The sequence below is a fragment of the Chaetodon trifascialis genome, chromosome 17 (assembly GCF_039877785.1).
Source record: "Chaetodon trifascialis isolate fChaTrf1 chromosome 17, fChaTrf1.hap1, whole genome shotgun sequence".
NCBI classification, from domain to species: domain Eukaryota; kingdom Metazoa; phylum Chordata; class Actinopteri; order Chaetodontiformes; family Chaetodontidae; genus Chaetodon; species Chaetodon trifascialis.
The window spans coordinates 21816528-21836136 of NC_092072.1; the positions used below are offsets into that span (position 1 = coordinate 21816528).

Below are 19609 nucleotides of genomic sequence, written 5' to 3' on the forward strand. Positions count from 1 at the left end.
ATTCTCCTCTTCTGTAGTGCAAGTTGACTATGCTCACACACAATTAGCACATTAACATCAGATATGCTGCGTGACATTGGATCCTCAGTGGACAGTTAATCCCTTTTAGCTTTATATAGTCTCATCAAAAGCTGCTATACCAATATGTAGATCCATAGAACACATTGAAAAGGATATCAGCTCTGATCAAATGCTGCTGTATGCCATCTGTCCTCCTGAACAGGTCAGCAAGAACAAGAGACCTTCATCTAACCCCCCCACATTCCTTCAGGAGAGCTGGAAAAGACATTTCAACTGCAAAGGGTTACCTATCAGTTACACTGTTTTTCATGGAGATGCTAATCCTCTCTTCCAGCTCCACACCAGATGAAGGCATTAAAACCGTCAAACCGATTAACAAGTCTCAACCGGACAACACTTAAAAGTTGTAAATCAGACATTCTTGTAGCAAACTGTTTTGTGCGTCTGTGTGCTTTCTTTTCTACCACATCAGGACAACGCAAACGACATGTTTGATTCAACTTTGGATGTTCCCACAGCACTAAACTCATAATTTGTATGGTGTCAATGCTTTTCCCGTGTTTCTAGCTTGTAGCTTCCCTGCAGCCCACAGCAAACACTTTCCTCTTGACTTCAGTTGTGTTTACTCCATGTTTAGTTGTTTTCCTCTTCTCTTCAGAAAAATGTTTTTGCTAGTTCTTTTTCCAGTCTTTTTGTAACTTCAATTTTTGCTTGCCACGTTAAACCGCATAACTTTTTTCAAATTTAAAACCGTTCATTTACCGTTCAGGCAATCACATAATAATATTTTTGTAGATATTTTCGACCGGCCATCGAAAGTATTCTAAACTTTATTATTATTAACCGAGAAGTTTTGCCATACGATCATCAACTTTTGGAGGTTTGTGAAGGTTGGTGCCCTTTTCTGTATTAACGAGTGCAAATATTAAACCCAAAGGTTTAATGACCTAATTCCCCTAAACATGGAATGCTGTGTAAAATGTTAACAAAAACAGAATACTGTCATTTGCAGATTAACTGTGTTTCCTTCCTGAGCCCGTGAGTAACATCCTTTATACAGTTGTATTTCACAAAGTGGTGAACCTCGCTCCGTCCTTGCTTGTGAACCACTGAGCCTTTCTAGGATGCTCCTTTCATACCCAATCATGATACTATCACCTGTTACCAGTGAACCTGTTTACCCATTGAATGTTCCAAACGTGTTCCAAAGGTGTTTTTGGAGCATTCCACATCTTTCCCAGTCTTTAGTTGCTCCTGTCCCAACTTGTTTGAAACATGCATCAAATTCATCAAATTCAGAACAAGCAGATACAAAAGTCAATCAATTTGATGAGATCTGAGATTAAATATATTGTTTTTGTACTGTTTTCAGTTGAGTAGATGTCAAAAAGGATTAACAAATGATCACATTCTGTTTCATTTATATTTTACACACTGTCCCAACCTTTTGGAATCAAGGTTGAGTGAAACTTCCAGTCACTGAGGATTTGTCCTCATCTTGATCTCTATGCAGATTGCAATCCCAACACAGTTCCAACTTTTTTGGAAGTGGGGTAGTTTGCACATGAAGCTACTGGCTACAACAATCTGTTTTGAACATAAAAGATAGAAATTCGGTGGGAGATCATGAGGGCCTAAAGGTCACTGTGCAGCAGATGAATAGGGAACAGTCACCTCGTCTTTCAAAAATTATTCTGGCATCTGGTATGTTATGGTACTGAGAGATTGGACATTACATATTTTTCTTATTTGGTATGAAGACAATGCAAGATTAAGGGGTTATCCAGCTATCTTTGGCTTCAGGTTTCCTGGCATCACAAGGCTGGCTCACTTTTAAACAAGGTGGATCGCCATGGTAACCTAGGCTGCACAGAACAGGTTAACTTCAGGGGATCAGATTAACACCTGTCAACAGCCTGACTACAAACCAATTATCTCACAGAAAAAAATCAGTCATCACATCCTGACAGGGACAAAATTACGACTTCACAATAAAGTGATAACTAATGACAAGCAATTTAGATCAGTAAAATCACTCATTTCATGTGCACTCTGGGTTTAAAAGAGAGCTTCTATGCCACAAAAATATATAATGGATGATTACAGCAGTATTTTAGCTGCAAGATTTTTTAATTTTTTTGGGGGGGGTTGTTTTTTTTGCACTCAGAATAACATGATGTGCATATGTGATGATAATTATGATTAAAAAGTACACACACTTGTTTTTTATGAGAAAAATAATCTGCATATGATTATCATCATCAACTCATTTTCTTCTCCTCTGCTTTTGGAGAGTCAGGATGTGAAAGTTGGCACACATGATGTCATTTCTTTTGTAGACTTGCTGTCTATCAGCAGACTCTGACATGCAGCATAGTACACACATGCATGTGGATTTTTCCCCTTGGAATGACCAATGTCTCTGATACACATGGAATCACCAACCACCTCTTTTTACCTGCCTGCTCCAAAGTTAGAGAACATAACGTACACAAAGGTTCACACTGTCCCCAACTGATCCCACCCCCTTGATTCCAACCAGTGCAGCTACAAACACGCATTACCTCACTGTCTTCCCACATGAGTGGGACCAACAGACATTCGTCATAGCTGTTCCAAAGTCATGTCATTGTGTTAACTGACACCTAAATGTAACAGAGCATTTGTTCATGTTATTAATTGCACTTGGGATTTTCCTGCTTACAGTACAGTGATGCCAGTGTATGCAAGAGGTTAGCATGGAGCACCAGAACCACTGATCTGCTGAAAATGTATGAATGGCTTCCTGCAGCCTACATGTTTGCCTCACTTAACAGGGATGTTTGTTGATAGGACAACTCTGCTTTAATATACTGTACTGCAGTGACTGCATTTTTCTTAAAGTTGCCTATATTGTATAACAGCAAGGAACAGGTAATGTGGATTGAGATGCTTCTGCCTCAGTGATAAGCAACAGGATATTACTGGATGCAAATTCTTAGGAATTTGAACCATGAAGCACAAAACCATCAGCTTAGCGTGCTCCACTGATGTGCTTTCTTTTCAGATGTTTTCTAAATGTGTTATGATGATTTCCCCTTGATCTCTGCTTTCCATCATTTGATGCCCTTGATTTTGGTGTCCACCAAATTAACCCGAAGAATCAAATTAATTCTCTCAGAGATCCACAATAAATGCGCTTAATTCACAGCCTTTTCTTTGGTGTAATGAAAAAGACTGGTCTGCAGTCTCTGTGGCCACGATAAAAAAATCAAATGGAATATGAACTCCCCTTGCTGTCTCTTGAGGTTACGTATATTAAAATGTTCAGTTAAGTGAGAGGGCTGTTGGATGGCTTCAGGCCTCCAGTTTTCCTTAGTCTGCTCTGGGGGGAAGAGCTCATTTTTTCTTCTTCTTCCTAATGACCTGCTGCTGGAGATGACAGGCAGCTCCTCCACCAGCACCAATCATTATTCTCTCATACACACCGACTACACTGCATGCCCATGTAGCTCATGCATGAGCACATATGCACAGCCGCTCTGCGAGCCCTCTGCTACAAAGGGACAGTAAATAGATGCAGTGCATAAAATGAGCACTGAGCAAACCCAAAGGGCTGATTGTTTGCTGCTGAATGAAGACAAACAGTGTTGATGAAACACAGAGGGAAGCTGCTATTTGTTGCCGCTGCAAAATAACAGACCAGAAAAAATAAATGGAGCATTGGCATAAGTTGAGTCATTTGATTAGCGATACAGGCAGGTATATAATACTGTCCCATCTCAGCCAATGAGATCCAAAACACCTGAGAAAGCAAATGACCTCCCTGATGGTGGAATTAGAATTGTGCATCGACGCTGAATAATAATTGCATCTCTTCGATTTTAAACTAGATTCGTGAAAAGACTATTTGCATTTCATCTCAGTGCTGGTATTAAATCTCATGCTGTGCCATCATGGTGCTTGTTCCATACACAATACATTTAAATTCATTGTGATTCTTCCTCGCTTAGATTTTGGGCTTTTCAGTAAAATAATCAAGAATGGGGTACATGTTTTCTTACGTAATTACGTCATTATTGACAAAATAAACCAAGCTCATGCCTGTTGTATTATATTACCCACACTGACACCTTGTGTGTGCCTTGTGTTACAGCTTGAGGAACAGGAAGCAGGGCAGCTGGAAGGATCTCTGTCATAACACAAGTACATACAGCACATACATACAAACAGTGCAGGTGAAACAAAGTAATTAAGTATATGTACTCAAGTACTGTACTTAAGTAAAATTTTAAGGTACTTGCACTTGTAGTTCAGAGCCTCCACTTGATTGTCTTTTATACTACACTACATTTATTTGACTTTGACGATCAAGACTTAACCTGCAAACATATGATCAGCTAATAAAATACATTCCATGCATTGTTATGGATTCATCCCCCAACAGTATATAGTGCACTTTAAATTAGCTGCACCCTAACAAGCTACCATAAAATATTGCAGCTTACACAGTAAAGTAGCAGCTACTTAATACAAACCAATAACATATAACTCATGGCAGGGGCCTTTCTGCCACATACTACCACATACCACCATACTTCAGTGTATTCTACATGTGATCAAGATCAGCTTTCGAATACAACAGCTCATCCATAAAGTGTAGTTTCACAAAGATAATGACTGACACTGTTTCAGTATTATTGAGCTTGTAGTTTGTGGTGGTCGCCTGCATTATATTTAAACGTGTTGGCTGTAATTATACAGGAAGACCTTAAATTAACCCATGACATGACATGTGCATGCACATCAAACATCTGAGCACACTATCTTAGTCACTGGTGGTGTCAAAAATTTCTCCTTCTCTTTAAGACTGTTAACAGCAAATACTCATACAGCGGCTATTTCTATTAACAGATAAATATACTGCAATTAGTTTGTATTTTGAGTGAAGCACATTCCATGTTAATCTCCTGCAACAGCAGTTTGTATGTTTATGTAGATGATGTGGAGCTCTACCAACAACATGAAGGCAAACTTTTCCTGTCGCTATGAATGTAAAACCACAATGGGTTATATTAATCAAGCTGAGAACAGTGTAATCATATCATTTACAGTCTCTGAGCAGCTATTCTTCAACAGTTCCAGCATCTGCGACACAACAGCTTAATCAGCTGTACATAGCAATAACACTGAGCAACACAGAGCCGCAGGTGGCCCATGTAAAGCTTTGTGTGCATCAGCTGCCAGCTTCATATAATGTGATGCGACATGCTCATTCTCCTCTTTGCCACACTCCATTTCATTTGATTTCCCAGCCCAAGGCTGTCGTGCACGTATATGCAGCTCAGTGAGGCTGCTCAGGCTCTGTGCATTGATTTTACTGAGACTTGCGTAGGATGGTTCATGTCTTCTGTGCTCTCTGCTGGTTGATCCTGTGCAGCATTCTGCAGATCTACTGTATCTTTCTGACTGCCTTTGTTTTATTCTTTCTTTCTTTGGTCTAATTAATTAAGCTCAGATGAAATTCAAGTGCAATTTTAGCCACACTAGCAGCTTGTCAGAAGTCCAACATTCAGGCCCAGAGTGAAATAACTTAACAGCTATTGGATCGATGGATGGATTGTCATTAGAAATTAGACCGATTAACAGATCGCACACACAGGCGCACATACACTAATTCACACTTGTGGTTAGTGTAGATTTATACTGTATACTATGTGTATTGTTGTGTGTTTCTGTGTTTTATATGGAGAGTGCCTTAGCACAATCATTCCATTGTATAGATTTCTGTGGTTCCTATACAGATGACAAAAAATCTTGAATCTGACTTTAAATGTGGAATAAACATTCATGATTACAAAAGCAGGAATCTTAATAACTTCAGCTGACTTTACCACAGTCCACTAGTCCAACACTTCAATTTCTCACAGGATACCTCCAGAATGAAAGGGGGAGTGACTGCCGGCCTTGGGTGTACTCTGATTTAATGCTTCTACTTGAATATGTCAGAATAAATGTTAAGCTAAACGTCCAGCTGAGCCTAAGTTGGATGACAATGTCAAGCTGAGGCTCACAGGGTGACCACAAGATGTCCAGAAATGCCAAATGCAAAGGCTTCATCAAACAGAGTGCTCGTTGGATTGTCTGACACTTTCTCCCCTGACACCACCCCAGCATCAGAATTTGGAGTGCTGTGTCTGACAATTTTTGCTACTTTTTTTCAAAACCAGCAATCCAACAAGTACATGCACTCACACAGCTGGTCAGGTGTGTGAAGGTCAGAAAGGAGTCGAGGTGTGAACTTCTCTCTCAAGATCTTGTTTTCATTCACACGTCTACATCCCCTGCAGGTGTTTAACCAAGTTTAAAATCTTCATTTTTTTTACATCCCCATATTTAATGTAGGAAAAATTTATTGACTTCTTTTTGACCCCAGATCTCTGTTAATGGGGATTTATTTAGTTTTGGTACTCTTTTTGGGAGTGTTCAATAAAGCAACACCATACAAGAAAAAAAGAAAAAAAAGAAAAAAAAACAACTAATAAATAAAACACATGAAATAAAGTAAAATATTGCATAAAGTCAAAATGGAAAGTGACATAAAGCAAGACACAATGTTATTTTTGTTTAGAAAACTTATATTAAACCCCTAGCTAGATACATATTGCTTTCAGTCTGAAAAATAAAAAATAAACATGGAACCACAGAGAAACTCGTATTAAATTTAAATGTCCTGTAGATGGCACTGTTGACTTGCTCATTTCCCAAGAGACAGCACTGGCGTTATGCATTCTGTCCACTGTAATCACTGTACTGAGGCTATACAATTAGTGTGGTGTAAGCCGATGTATATGCATGTCCCATTAACATTTTGTCATCAGTCATCATTACAGAAGTGTGGTCTTTTGCGAGTCTTTATCGGTCACATATTGTCCGAATTTAGCTGCAGTTTTTCTAATTAATAATATCAGTATTAGTAGACCTATTAGTATTATAAGTGACTGTAATATGAGGACGTAATTTGTAAATACTTAATTCTACACAAATCTCGCGATGTGTCGCAGTCGGTATTCTCCAAGGACAACGTACGCCTTTTGCTTTGACGTTCTTGCGTCAATCACACACGATTACGTGCAATAATGTGCGTATCCCACCTACAACTACTATTACTACTTTAGTTGAGTTGAGTGCTGAGTTTGTGAGAGGGAATGTCAGGCGGAGAAACATTTGTTAGTGAAGCAGACGGGAACGGCGGCATGATGGGTGAGTTTTCTCACATTTGTCAAATTTCCTGCTCTCTTCGCTTCGCTGTCCGAAGTTAAGTTGTTGAGCAGTAGACTTTTGTTCAGCTAACCATTTCTGTCTAACGATCTGTCTAAAGTTGCTTGGCGATAAAGTCGGGAATAGTTATTCAGTGTTTAACGTTAGCATAGCCCCGGGTAACCACTCTCGTAGGGGAATGTCACAGCAAACCTCATGTAGAAATATGATCGTTTAATGTTTCACTGCTTTTTCGTTCATCGTAGCGAACAGCACACACCTCGGAAATCTTTGTGGTCTTCCGGTAATTTCGGTGCATAACCTTAGCACTCATTTTAGAAGCAAATTTAACCTCGGTCACCCTGGTCGCTGCCGCCCACCATGCTGTGTTATGCTGTAACTTGGGAATTACTCTTAACATTATGCGCCTTATTCGTCGGGCTAACGTTGTAGAAGAGTATGTCTAAAAGTTGAAAATCCCCAGCTGTGTGTGTTGCTTGATACTGTCGACGTAATGTTATGCCAAATTGAAAAGTGCATCTGCTGTGCCAGACTGACTTAACGTTACATTGTGCTAAGACAACGATTAGCACTTAACGTAATGTTACACGTTCCAGGACAGCACGATCTTCAAATGCATGAATGGAGTTTGGCTGGCAGCTCTCTAAGTAGCGTTCAACAATAGAAGTTGACATTATCACTTCAACTACTGCCGTAGTTGGTTTCTACGTTAGCCGGGCATTTCCTATGTTTTTTTTGTCGTGAGTGAGTAAAGTTAGCTACGCAACTTCAGTCAAGCCTGCTCATTACAAGTGGAGCTAACGCTAAGTTAGACTTTCTGTTTTGGCAATCAAACTCATCAAGAGTATCTAAAACAGTGAGACTGTTAACGCTGAAACAGAGTTGAATAGCTGAGTGCGAGTAAACTTAGCTACATAGGTCAGTGTCATCCTAAAACAGGTCTGTCTGCAATCCTATTGCATTGTGGATCGATAGCGTCATTGATTTCACCTCTGTTCCTGTTTGCGGGTGGTTGGCTTACAGTGTGACATGTTTGGTGCAAAATGACTCATGTTACAGTCCTGGTCATCAAAGTTAGACCCAGACTCACAACATTCACATCTAATTGGTTTTGCATATGTTATATACCGTTGCAGCCGTTCGCCATGCCACCCAGAGAAGTGGGGGTATAAGTAACGTTAGATGCAGTAATTAAACCTCTCATCATGGCAGTAGCATTGATGGTATCTCGCCGTCAGAGCCAAGTGGCATGTTGCCTGCACTGTTTGCATAGTGGCACTGACATAGCACAGATGGGCAGGTCAGGCATTCAGCCAGACAGACAGACAGAGAGTGTCAGATGGCGTGGCATTCAAATAGCAGGGAAGTCTGTGATGACCGAGCTGTGTGTGAGTGTGTTCTCAGTTTGTTCAGGTGTGAGCGTAATAGAGTTTAGCCATGTCATTTCTAAGAGAATACATTATCATCACTTCTCTACATTCAGTGAGAGGGTCACAAGTCTGTAATTACACCACAGGTCTAAATTGAATTGTCCTTATCTTCACAGAGGTGTTGAAAAATAAACACATGCACAGAGTGTCACATCTGCTTTGGCCATTTGTTTAGCATGTGATCTAGCTCTGATGAAATTTTGTTATATTTCTATGACTAGAAGTGCAGTCTTCTGTTTTGCAATGTTTGCTCTGTTGCAAATGGAGAATAATTTATTGTCAGTGCAGTGCTGTCAGCTTCAGTATGCTCCAGTGTGTGCATTGAAATGACTGTGAGTTTGTTGTTATGCCTTCACGTCTGATCTTCCAGCATACAGTCTGGGGTTGAGATTAGATTTTGAAAGCGCAACATGTGACAGAACATCATATGTATTTTGGGATGCGTTGTTAGCACATAGAAACTATCATGTGAAGAATTTCACTCATTATGTGACTGGAACAATGACAAAATGGATGTTGTAGGGATTATTTGCACATGTACTATTTACTATGTAATATGAAGACAGTTTCTGTCATCTTAGGCAAATAAAAATGAAGCTCAACAGGATTTGAACTATCTTAAGAGTCGACGTGTACCATCAACAAATACACTTATTCCAGTGATACAATCAAAACATGACTAAATGCATTATCCATTAGGATTCATGTGATGCTGCCCTGTGGCCTTGTAGCACTTAGTGTATGAGAAGCTGAGAAACATCTGTTCATGTGAAAAGTGCACCGCACATGTGAGGTTAGAATGTATGTCACATGCAGGATGTGACACCGTGTTACCATGAAGCAAAATGGTGAATGGTGACAGCACATAATACATTGAAACACTGACATTATGCACTACTCGCCTTACAGCTAACTTTGTCCAAGGCTACACTCACCATGCTTGCTATACAGGGCTGGTAATTTGTCACAGCTAGTCCTGCTAATTTAGCTACCTGAAAAGCAGCATTCAACACCTGCCTACAATGGCTTTTCATGTGGTGATCGCACTGCATACGTGGGGAAAAGTGCAAAGGTACAAAGTGCATGCAAGATGCACTGTTACCATGAAACAGCATACTGACGTTTATTACCTCAGCTAAGGAGGTTATTTTCAATCCAGTTTGTTTGCCTGTTTATCAGCAGGATTGCGGTAAAGCTGCTGGCATGATTTTCAGGAGCTTGTTGCATGGACATAGCAAGATAAGGCATTTGGCATTGGCAAAATAAATGGCATGCATCTTAAAATGCAGTAGATGCTAGTAATGTTCAGTATCAACAAAATATTGCCAGCTGTAGAAAAATACAATGACCCTGTGTCACAGCCCACATTCATGGGTGCCAATAATCCTCTGGGGTAGTCTGTACATACCACTGCTCAAAGTTCATACAGAAAGCAGTCATCACGGGACACTCAGGGACAGTTGTTTCATGGCAGAACCAGTACAATTATAACATAACCACAATTGTAATGACGTGTTTTTTCTCAAACTAAGGTATGGCTATGGAAACATAAATACACCCAAATCATGCAAATAATTAAACTCTTACTCACATCCAAATGCAAATTGTCTGCACTGAACTCCACCAGAGATATTATGGAAAAATGTCTGAGCCTTAAGCCTCACGAGAACAAGCAGTATTATTGACGGGGAAGTTTGCACTTGTAGATTTGCATCTCATAGAAGAGTGGACTGTTGGCTTTGGTGGAGGTCTGTGCTCTCCAAGTGCCCCTCTAGTCTGCAGATTTGATTGAAACTGATTAATGCATGAAGTGAGACTAAATGACCCTTATGATGTCATCAGGGTCATCTTAGCTCTGGCATGGAGACTATAGATTGAACTCACTGACCACCTTTAATATTTTGTATTAAAATGGGTTCAGATGGAAAAATTGCTCATCTTAAACTTGCTGTAAACAGTTTTAAGGAATTTGCTGGCAACTGTCTTTGAAACTCTGCCTATTCCCATGTGAGGAGAAAAAATCTAATTGGGGACTTTCTTTAGACGCAGTATAAATGGAGCCAAGTCAAATCAACACAGACATTTGTCAGAACAACAGTGTGGGATGATGCATGAAATGTCTGAGCTCTCGTAAGGTCGTGGGAAGGGGTTTGTCAAAAAGCACTGGTATCCTCAGTGCTCTTGAATTCGTACTCTGACAGTCCTGCCTCTGGGCTAGTTGAACCTCCTAGTAACCCCAGCTTCCTGGAGGCTCACCACATTGTTTCCGGTAGTTGAGCATACAGCAGAGTGCACCGTGCATTTTTCTGTCTGTTACTGTTATATTGCTTTCCTGCAGTGATTTCAGATGTTAGTGACACTGGCTTGGCCCTTAAGATAAAGACACAGATGTTAGTCCTCTTTGAGAATGGAACTTGTTGCCTCTTTTGCAATGGCGTCATAATTATTGAATGAATGCTGATTTTTTTAAAAAAAGCTCTGCCATCATTTGGTTAACACCTCTCAGTATGGCAGCAAGTAATAAAACATTCTTTCTCTTCCTTTTGACATTGACTGTGTGTAGGGCAACTGTAATTACCACAAACAAGTTGCCTCAATTCTCACTTCTGTAATGACAGTGTAGAACCAAATAGACCTAGAAGTAAGACGTGTCTGCTTGTAACTGAAAGTTGATGCACAAACAGAGCCAAATTCAACAAGCTATTTTCTGAAATACAACCCAGATTTCAAAAAGGTTGGGGTGCCGTGTAAAACGTGAATAGAAACAGATCAGTCCTTTGCAGATTAACTGTGTTTCCTTCCTGAGTCCATGAGTAACATCCTTTATACAGTCGTATTTCACAAAGTGCTGAACCTCGCTCCATCCTTGCTTGTGATCAGCTGACCCTTCGGTTGCTCCTTTCATACCCAGTCATGATACTATCACCTGTTACCAATCAACCTGTTTACCTGTGGAATGATCCAAACAGGTGTTTTTGGAGCATTCACATCTTTCTCAGTCTTTAGTTGCTCCTGTCCCAACTTGTTTGAAACGTGTTGCTGCATCAAATTTAGAACAAGCGTTTACAAAAATCAATGAAGTAGATGAGTAAAACATTAGATAGATTGTCTTTGTATTGTTTTGAGTTGAGTATATGTCAAAAAGAATTAGCAAATGATCACATCATGTTTCATTTATATTCTGCACAGAGTTACAACAGGCTTTAATTTGTGTACATGCGTGGTTACAGTTTGGCTGGGAAATTGCAACCTACCTCAGTGTGTGTGACACCTCTCCTGTCAATAATAGCACCTCATCTACAAAGCATCACAATATAGCAGTTCAGTGGCTGCTAATGCTTTGTGTGTAACATATGTGAAAGTACCCAGCGTTGCACAAAGATATCACTTTCAGTGCAATGAAGACCAGAGCTTTTGACTTCAGTGTCTGGCCATTAGTCACACAGTGTTATTGTGTGTTCTGTGTATCCCTTCGCTACACTGCAGCTGTTTGCACATTGTTTCAGGCTGAATGTCTGACTGCTCTGGTTTTTGTCAACTGTCTCCAGCATGGGAAGCAGTTAGGAGAGGGCTCGTGGATGTAAGCCAGTAGGCTGCAAGTGTGTCAGAAATGTGTGTGTGTGTAGTTACAGTGAGACCAGTGTGATGAGTGGAGGATGCATCGTCAGTGTTCAGATTAACTGGTGACAGTTCGTATAAACACACAGGAAATAAGTGTTTTATGATACTGTCCAGTTGCTCTCCTGTGGGTCTGGCTTTTTCTCCCCATAGCCTTGTAATAATGTGATGTGCTAACAGTCGCTTTCAGCAGTGTTCGTTGGCTGAAGCTTCCTTCCAATCAGACTCTGTCATATGCAGTATTTTTCATGGTTCCCTCCTGAAACTTGGTTAGCTGAGGTGGTAAGCGTGGCAGTCTGACAGGTGATTTATCAGGTACATCTAGCTAAAACTTCTGCAGACTAATACAACAGTCCTGCAATGACTCTTCCCGTCATGAGGGCTATCATGTTCAGTTTTTGTTGAAACCGTTTCAGAGAGATGGTCAATCACGTGTGTGATTTTGGAACACTTAGTTTGTAGTGCTGTTGAACTGTTATGCTTTATGCAGAGAGGCGGTTCTGTTATGTAGCCTACTCTTACTGCTATAAAGGCGATGGACAAATAATTGAAACACCTGTCAGTATAACAGGAAGTTGGTTATTTTAGTTTGGCCCACTTAACTGAACTTATTCTCAAAAATGACCTCGTAGATACGATAGAAATATTATACTTCAACGCGAATATAGAGGGTGCTTTGCATGAACATGACCTGCTAATACATGCAGCATGCACATGACTGAGCCTCTGTAGTTGCTGCTATAATAATTAAGAAAAGTCCTTTGTTTTGTGGATGTTTCATGTCTGTTAACTGGCGTTTTAAAAAAAGACCAAGACTTGCTTTCCATATTCATAGTACTGTACATCTGTGTCTTCTGTCTGCTGTTAGGTGAAACAGGATAGTCCATGCTTGTCTAGGTTGTGCCTACAGTAACTCAATATGACAAAGAGGTAGCAAATCTGCCAGCACATGAGCAAGGCTGAAAGAGAATTGTTGTTTCATTGAAAGTGTCCTTTTACTAATTTGTCTCTCTGGTTCTCTTCTCTTCCTGCCTGATGGACCTGCCGTCTTTGACTGCTGCCTTCCCACGTCAATTATTTTATCATCTTGACAACCTGTCTGCTGTCCAACCCAGCTGTGAGTACTCTGCTTATTTATCGTCAGCCTGCAGGGCCTCTGGGCAAAACAGATTGTAGTCAAATGACTCATATAAAATTCACTGTTCACCAAATGCTTAGAAGTGCAGTTTTCTTTATTTTTCCTCTATTTTTAGAATTGAGTCATTTGAATCTAGACAAACACATGGTGTAAAATAGGTAACCTAAAAACATTCCATAGCACGCAGCCAACTGATAAGACTTAATTGATGTTTCGACCCTCTTTTCAGCACCATGATATGCATTGTTATACATTTGAATGTGAAAGATTACTGTTGACCTTGGAAACAATACTGATGCCTCATCGCACCGCTACAAGAAAAAAAAAATCTTAACTCAGGTAGGGCTGGACGATCAATGATCTCAGTAGCAGACCTTTTCATCGATAGCAGTGATAAGCTTTGGACATTTTTACTTGAAATGGATATATTTGACAGCCTATCACACAGCAGAAATAAACGCAACAACAGCCGTTCAGTCTGCAGTTTTTGGCTTGCATGTCAGAGTATAAGGCCCTTTCCTACCGCACGGCGTCGTTTGAGCTACAGGTGACGAAACTGGACGTGAATGTGGATGTCCTCTAGAAGACAGGAAAAATTATGAGTGGAATCAACGGGCACAAAAGTGACCTTTGCCTCACTGCCTCTGTTCCAATTTTCCAGCCATGGAAAACACATGGAAAATGAGAGGAAAAAGTCAAATGTTATGAAAATTTACGCAACATTCTGCTATTTTCCTCAAGCTGAGAATGAAGTACTAGAGCTTCCCAAAAGTTATGTTCAGGATCATATTAAAGTTCAAATGATAGTTTCGATTCAATGACATTACAATTAAGTGTCTCAAACTCTGAATAATCAAAGTTACATTGTCTTGCTAATGTAGCAGTAATCTGACTGTAGTAGTCACTGCTGGTGCGTAACTGTGATTGGTTAGTGTGTTTAGTTCCATTGCTAAAATTGATGTTCACACTTGTTTGTTTTATCTGCAATGGTTTAAGGTTTGTGATTTGACTTTGGCAAGGAGCACTGGTCTCAAATGGACATTGGACATTGTTGAGAGGGTCGGATAATAATCTATGGGAAGCCAGGGTCAAAACACTGAATGTGAGCCCAGCCCTATGGGAGTCAAATACAGTGCTTCAAACAGCAGTACTTTTACTGTCATTGTCTCTTCAAATGCAATGCTGCATTATTAAAATCAAATGGAGCGTAACGTGACATGAAATGTTCAGCTTTTGTAGCAGTAGCTCACAGTGGGTGTGATTAGCCTTGTTAAAGACTCCACTTAATATTACCAGTAAAGGGGCAAACAGCTGATGTGATAAACTGATGAGTTAGTGGCAGTTAATAATCACAAAGTCGACTCTAATCTAAAATCGTATGTTTAGATGTGTGAAGATCTGTCAGTAGGCACAATTGTAGGCTACTATTCAGTTATTGATGTTCAGGCAGCAATGGTTAAGGCAATTCATAAGAATAAAGGATTCAGGTTATCAATTAGATAATAATAATGTTGTGATTGTGGCACCACAGTAGCATTACGTGGTCTTCAAAGTGCTTTCTGACATCTGAGCTTACCAGCGTTACTGTCCACCACAATCTGTGCTCATTTGTACAACAGTGTTGTGTCCACTGGACAAAAGTATCAGCTATGTTTTATTTTTGATCCACAGCAACAGAAAAACCTGGAGGGCTATGTGGGCTTTGCAAATCTTCCCAACCAAGTTTACAGAAAATCTGTCAAGAGAGGATTCGAGTTCACGCTCATGGTAGTGGGTGAGTAATTCTCCTTGCTTCTCCTCAGTCTATGACACAACCAGGCATTCATCTGAACAAACACTGAGAGGCCTACGGTTTCCCAATCTGTTTGCTTATTCAAGTGTGAAGGCCTTAAAAGATGTTGGTACATGTACATACAGTAAACCTGTGTCTGTGGAAGAAGCTCCTACTGTACTGTGCATGTGCTGAGCAGGATAGAGTTTCACTGAAACGTCATGGCCGAAAGCGCGAGCAGCTGGCGTTAGAGATGGTTTTCATTGAGGAGGATAAGTCACACGTAAAACAAAACTCCATATTTAAAACAAATGTTTGCTGTTCAGCAGCACAGGCAGCCCACTTCTGCTGCATGCGTGCGTTTGTGCTTGTGTGTGCGTCGCTTGTGTCTTTTGGATTATGTGGTGGGAGGAGGTTTCCTGTCATTCCATTCATGCAGCCAAAGTCAAAAGCCTGAGCAGCTGATTGGAAGGGAGGCGCACCCATAGGACCCTGCCTTTCCTCTCTGCTACACGTTGTCCAGCGGTACCTGAGCAGGAAGCTGCTCTGAATGTCTGCATGATGTCATGTCCTGGCCCCTGGGTTCATGGCTTTCTGTGCCTACCTGCCTCCAAGCCTAAAGAGCCTGTCTCCATGGCAATCAGATCACCCTTCTCCCTTCTGTCTTCGTCCATGTAGTCACGCCCTGGAGTTTCCCCCTACTTTGTGCTCTCAGGAAGGAGGCTGTTATGTAGCAATTTTGTGTGCAGCATGTAATTAGAATAGCAGGGTAATTGGCAAAGTCAAGCGCTTGTCACACTGGAGTAGATGAAGTGTCAGATAGTGTGTGCTTTTCCTTAATTTTGAAGGGGTTGATGGTAGTGTTATAAAACACATTTACCCAGTGGGGACGCACCACCAGAATTTATGGGATATAATGGGATTTCTCCAGGCATATTTCAGGAAGAGACAGCTGTGAAGTGAGGGAATTTATGTTGCAATCAGGTTACTTTTTGCACTGTATTTTAGGGCTCACTTTATGAGACATTACAGCGTTTTAATAGAAATAGGGTAGAAACCAGACTGCTCACACCCTCAGGAAAGTATGAACACACCAGGAATGACCACAGTTTTTTCTTGGGCCTCTGTCTTATGTGCATATACCTCATACTCAACTAGTACACACCCAGTACCCACCCGTTATTGAGCTTGTTTGATAGTCACATCTGTATTGTAGCTTGCATGACAGAAAGTATAAGGTAAAGAGTGTGACAAAAGGAATCTAGACACTAAAATGAAATGAATTGTACTCAGATCCACACATACAAACACAAAAAATACAAACAACTGGACTTGCAGTGACCTATAACATGGTCCGAGGACACAGTGCTATTTTCGAGGAAAGGCTCACTGACCTGGACTGATCCCAAAGCCAAGAATATCTTTGAATAAGGATTAAAGAGGTGATTCAACTCAGGTCTGGTTGCATGCATTTTTTTTATTTATTAATTTTTTTCATCATCTCTTTTTAGAATAGTTTCTCAAATAGTTTCATATAGAAAAATGCTAAATTTCCAGTCAATGTTGGAAGGAACTAAACAGTTTAAGAGCTCAGTTCACCACTATGAAAGAGGGGTGGCAAATAAATAGATCTCCAGTGGATGGTAATGCATTTCCTAGCTGCCAGTAGTGCGAGAAAAATGGAAATCAAATGTCAGAGCCATAGTGGGAGCCCATATAACCCAGTGAATTTTTAAAAATGTATATAGGTTTAAGTAAACACTAGTGTTAGTGTGGATGTAGTATGTGTGTGTGTGTGTGTGTGTGCGTGTGTGTGTGGGGGGGGGGGGGGGGGGGGGTGCTGTTGTGGAAGTGGGCCAGAGCCATTTGTTGGTCAAAGTCAATATTTGGCAGTGATTTGCACATTGGCAGGAACTGACCTTGGTGTTGGCTTCTGTAGCTGCAGCTCATTGTGTTTGGTTCTGGTTGACAGAGAGTTGAATGAGCTCTGTTGTATCCCTGCTGGAAAGAACCACCTCACATAAACAAGAGGAGCTTTTAGGAGGAGACGAAACGGGCAGAAGGAAATTGATGGCTTTGCCAACAGATATATGTTGAGAACGACCCTTTTGTCGTTCTCGAGACGTGTTAAACTTTTACTGTCTCCTGCCCCCTTTTCAAGGGAAAGTCCCATCCATAAACACAGAGTAGTAGAAAGAAGATGACTGCTTTCAAACGCTAATGTTGAACATACAGAATTTCCCTCTGACAAACGAACAGACGTGCACATTATTAGCCCAGTGTCTTGGAAGCCCTGTCAAATGAATTAACCCAACGCAGGCTCCCCCTCACAAGCCAAACTTTTCCTGCTTCCCCTCCACCAGCCTCTCGTATGCGGTGGGAAGTGCCTTTGAATAAACCCCCATGGTTTACACAGCTGCTGGAAATTTCCTTTAAAGGAAGTGTGTTGGCTGCTGAATGAGCCAAGCAGCGAGCCCGGCTTGGTGGGCCAACTCAGTGAGAGTGGTCCTCTGGTGCTGTAGTTGGGATGCCCGAGTGTAATGACACTGAGTGACGTCTTTATAAATCCTGCTTGGAGGATTTTAATGAAAGTCCTGAATAGCAGGGAGCCTTCATCACTGTATTTGTGCTCAGTAATGCAGAAGACTGATATGGCTTTCAAGTGAGCACCCAGTAGTGCACTAGTTCCTCACAGTAATGATGTCTAATCTTTAAATTAGGGCTGCCCCCGAAAAAGACGGATCATCAACTGAGGAGCATGTTGTTTCTTGTTGTGTCATCGCACAGAACAACACAGGATAACAGCAGGTTACACAGTTTTTCAAAAGTAGTCTTGTCTCAAAATGACCTAACTGGAAAACCCGTCTGTAATGGAAGGCAGAAGAAGGCTGATGGAAAAGGAGGGCAGAGCAGCACGATGCACGCCCTGTTTCTTCACCTTCATCTCCTGCCACTGGAAACTCTCAGCCATGGGGCTGAATGCTAGTGAGGTTCGCTAAGCTGCTCCTGAACCAGAGAGGACTCTGGTACAGCTTCCCCTGCTGCCATCCAGCAGTGCGATTGCCACTTTGCTCACAGTGCTGTTGGCAGTGACTGAGAGGCGCTTACTGTTTTATAATTAGGAAGTAAACATTTTTATTTCTTTTATTGTGTTATAATCTGATGTTTTCATGTCTCTTACAACCCTGATTCCACAGGTTTGGTTGCTGTGTAAAGATGCTCTGTGGGTGCACTTCCTGTGTCAACTCCCTCCACCCAAATATCCAAACATTAGACCAAACTAAAAAGATTTGACTTTATGGTTTTAGTTCTGGAACAGCCCTATTAAAAAATTCAGTTTGGACAATTTAACCATTTATACAGCATCTGCATCTTTCTGCAAGTTCTTTTTCTTTTTTATTTGGTTACAAAGTACAACTTAACCAGCACTACACCTACAATTTTAGGAATTTGTAGCACAACACATTTTTTTTTTTTTCAATATGAGAAAATGATTTTGTGATGTTTTGCTTCCAAAAATCACATCCTGGCTAAGACCAATTATGTATTACTTAATTTTGTATAATTTAGACTAATTATGTGCCCTACTTCAAAACTTGGCTTACTAAGACTACCAAAATTCACAGGAAGCCACAGTTTGTCCCCAAAGACTGAATTTTCTAAACCAGCACTGGGTGAGTTATCGGTGAAACTTCATATAACTTCATATATTGTGGTATTCTGACTCCCAGAGCAGCAGGGAGGGTGGTGAATATTTATCAGTCAGTCAAAGCCTGTTATCATCTGATCACATTTATGTAGAATGGTTCAGCTTTAGTCAGATTCACGACCCTCTCCCATCCAAACAAGCAGCCACAGCTCTGACCAACCATGACGAGTATGTTCACTCAACCCGCCACCGCCACCACCATCATAACCGAGCTTCATGAGTTTGGTTCTCTTGAAACCAGAGCTCCTCATCTTCCTCTCCTCACACTGGGCTGAGACTTGGACCTGGACCTCCCCGCGTCTCCTTGGTCCTGCTGTTCTTGTCAGCTTTCAGCTTCCCTAATTCAAGATGACATTTTTATCGCATATTTCACCCACAGCTTGCACAAAACCACAGCCTTCCCTGGGTACCCATCAGCCTTCAGTGCATAAGAGCGCTCCATTCCCTTTCAGCCTTGAAGAAATGTTTACAGCGGTCTTGCATGTTTCATCACAGACCAGCTACAATCGCTGAAACATTTCTGTTGAGATCGCAAGATAAATGTGGCTCTGCCCGCTTAGGAAAATATTTATGACTGTGCGAGCGTGTCGAGTGAAGGATCCTTTTGTGTGCTGTTTTCTTCATCTTGCCGTCCTCCTCCCTGCTGGAGTGTCGAGTGGCTG

The 19609-nt window shown here is 41.0% G+C and overlaps 1 protein-coding gene across 2 annotated transcripts in view; it reads left to right on the top strand.

Moving 5' to 3' along the window:
- Nucleotides 1-15144: 15144 nt before the first annotated feature.
- The window catches only part of septin7a (septin 7a), a 28659-nt gene continuing 24194 nt past the window's right edge, over nt 15145-19609 (top strand). For both annotated transcript variants that reach the window (XM_070984394.1, XM_070984395.1), the window contains exon 1: nt 15145-15241. In XM_070984394.1, coding sequence (XP_070840495.1) covers nt 15232-15241 — 10 coding nt within the window. In that variant the 5' untranslated portion in view covers nt 15145-15231. The remainder of the gene's footprint in view (nt 15242-19609) is intronic.